Genomic DNA, 2,332 nt, shown 5'->3' with positions numbered 1-2,332 from the left:
ATCTTAGGTCTGGGTCAGAATCAGAATCTTAGGTCTGGGTCAGAATCTTAGGTCTGGGTCAGAATCAGAATCTTAGGTCTGGGTCAGAATCTTAAACCTGGATCAGAATCTTAAACCTGGATCAGAATCTTAGACCTGGATCAGAATCTTAGACCTGGATCAGAATCTTAGACCTGGTGTATTGTCTGATCCGACAAAACACATTTCTGTAAAAGATGAAATGATAAATTCTGTTCTTTTGAGGATTCATCCACAACAAGTGTAGTTTCATGTCTCAGCCAGCAGATGGCGCCCAAACATTAGTGATGTCCTGCTGCTTTCTGACACCAAACTGTAGTGAGGTGAAATAATAAAAAACACTGATTATAATGAACTGAATATCTGCTACTTTCATACAACAACAACAACAACAACAACAACAAAGAGTGAGTAAATGTTTATCTTTTATGTATATCCCATTTTTGCCAGACCTGACCTCGGTGTTATATTAAAGTTTAAGAGTTATAATAAATGAGCGCAGAGCCACAAAGACATTGGACTGGAGGCTGAACAGTTGGATGTTTGTTGAGTCAAATGTCAATAAACAACAAGTAAACAAAGAGGCGGGAGGACCGGTTTTTCACTGAGTAAACACAGGGATCCAGTGTTGGTGCTGCTTTAAACTCGGACAAACACCGGTGTTAGCCAATGATGTCTCTCCATGAGGATCTCATTAACTCTGAGTGGGTTGCTCTGTTTTGGCTAACCAGTACTGGTCTGGTACTGGTCTATGTCCAGCTTCTTTTGTTCGTCCTCGCTGTCGACCGTCCTGTAGCCCAGCAGCAACATGGCCTCTTTACACACTTCCTGGACACGTTTGACCTTGCTGTGCGGCAGCGTGGTGCGCCACGCGCTGGAGACGTCAACAGCGTTCCGTGAAGTGATTCCGAAGGCGTCCAGCTTGGTGCCCTTGCCGCTTCCGTGGGTCATATTGTAGATCCATCCCTTCAGCTCTTTGGTCATCTCCAGACCCAGGAAGTCATATAAAGAGGCGATTTCCTTGAGTGGGTTTAGTGCCATGTCCTCGTAGCGAACCATTTTGTAGCGGCCTTCCAGGAACCGAGTTCCGTTTACCGTGGCCCTCTCCATGATGCGAGCATGGCTATGACAGATCTCCTGAATGGCCTGGTAACCCACCTCATCTGCCGGCATGTGTCTGTGCTCCAACAGGACAGCGGTATCGGCAACAAAGGAGTCAGACTCCTTCTCTCTAGACCGGTATACAGCCCGCGGGTCTCGCACCAAATGGATGATGCGGAGATCCAGGTTGGGGTCCTGAAAAAGAGGGTAGAGGGATTCCAGCTCAAAGAATCGTACAGTTTTTAACACCACGTGACTGTAGGTGCCGCACGCCTGCTCTGCCCCCTGCAGGCCTTGGACGTCACACTTTTTGGCACAGAGAGTCTGGTTGCTGAACTGGTTGCGTGGCGTGAGGGAACAGGCCGGCGGGGAGCACAGCGCTCGACTTTCACTCCACCTGAACAAGGAGGAAACATTGCGCTGCTCTGGCATGTACGAATCCATGACAGAGAAGTCGCACTGAAACAAACTCCGGAACAAATCCCTCAGCGCCATTCGCAGAGAGCGCGCCCCAGATTTGGGGTGTTTGGTCCAGACGTGAAAACCAGGCTCCATAAGGTAGAAGACAGACGGGTGCTGGCTGAACACCTGACCCATGAACGATGAACCCGACCTCCACGACGACAGCAGCAGAACGTGAACCTTCTTGTCGGAGGGGGCGGAGCCAGAGGGAGAGATCTGGAGGTACCAACCGCAGAACAACACCATGACTACTCCCTGCAAGACCATAAGGAAGATCATGGTACTAAAATGGATTCTGGAGCGAAACATCGTGGCTGCCGATCGCTGACGGCGCTTGACTGACGGCGTTTTGAACTTCCCTTCCACGACTTCTGTGGAGCGATGAGTTACGTTAAGTGAACATCAAACATCACATCAAACACTCAGGTGCAAATAGAAAAGAACGTTTGTTGCAGAAAATGAGTCCAGAGTAAACAAAAAAACGAACTCGGACTTTTATCGTTTTTTCATAAACTGGACATCCGTCGGCTGCAGGTTTAAAGAAGCTAATTTACGAACTTAATGCTGTCGCAATGTCTTTGTGTCCGGGGCCAAACTGCTGTACTTCCGAATGTTTGCTTGGTTCATCCTTTCTTACGGGGCGTTTGGTTACAAATACGGGATGAGACAAGGTTCTGCGATAAAGAAATTCCAACTGCGATAAAGAACGTCCAACTGCGATAAAGAACGTCCAACTGCGATAAAGAACTTC

The 2,332-nt window shown here is 48.1% G+C and overlaps 1 protein-coding gene across 1 annotated transcript; it reads right to left on the bottom strand.

Annotated features, from left to right (window-relative positions):
* Positions 1-741: 741 nt before the first annotated feature.
* On the bottom strand, positions 742-1,860 carry LOC310931226 (carbohydrate sulfotransferase 6-like; the record flags this gene model as incomplete). Its single annotated transcript, XM_083894336.1, has 1 exon — positions 742-1,860. The coding sequence occupies one exon, from the start codon at positions 1,858-1,860 to the stop codon at positions 742-744; it is 1,119 nt and encodes a 372-aa protein (XP_083750462.1).
* Between the last annotated feature and the right edge of the window lie 472 nt (positions 1,861-2,332).

This window comes from Microchirus variegatus (assembly GCF_963457635.1).
Source record: "Microchirus variegatus genome assembly, chromosome: 8".
Taxonomy (NCBI): Eukaryota; Metazoa; Chordata; class Actinopteri; order Pleuronectiformes; family Soleidae; genus Microchirus; species Microchirus variegatus.
Note: the sequence above shows the minus strand (reverse complement) of the source record. Positions and strands in the feature narration are given on the sequence as shown.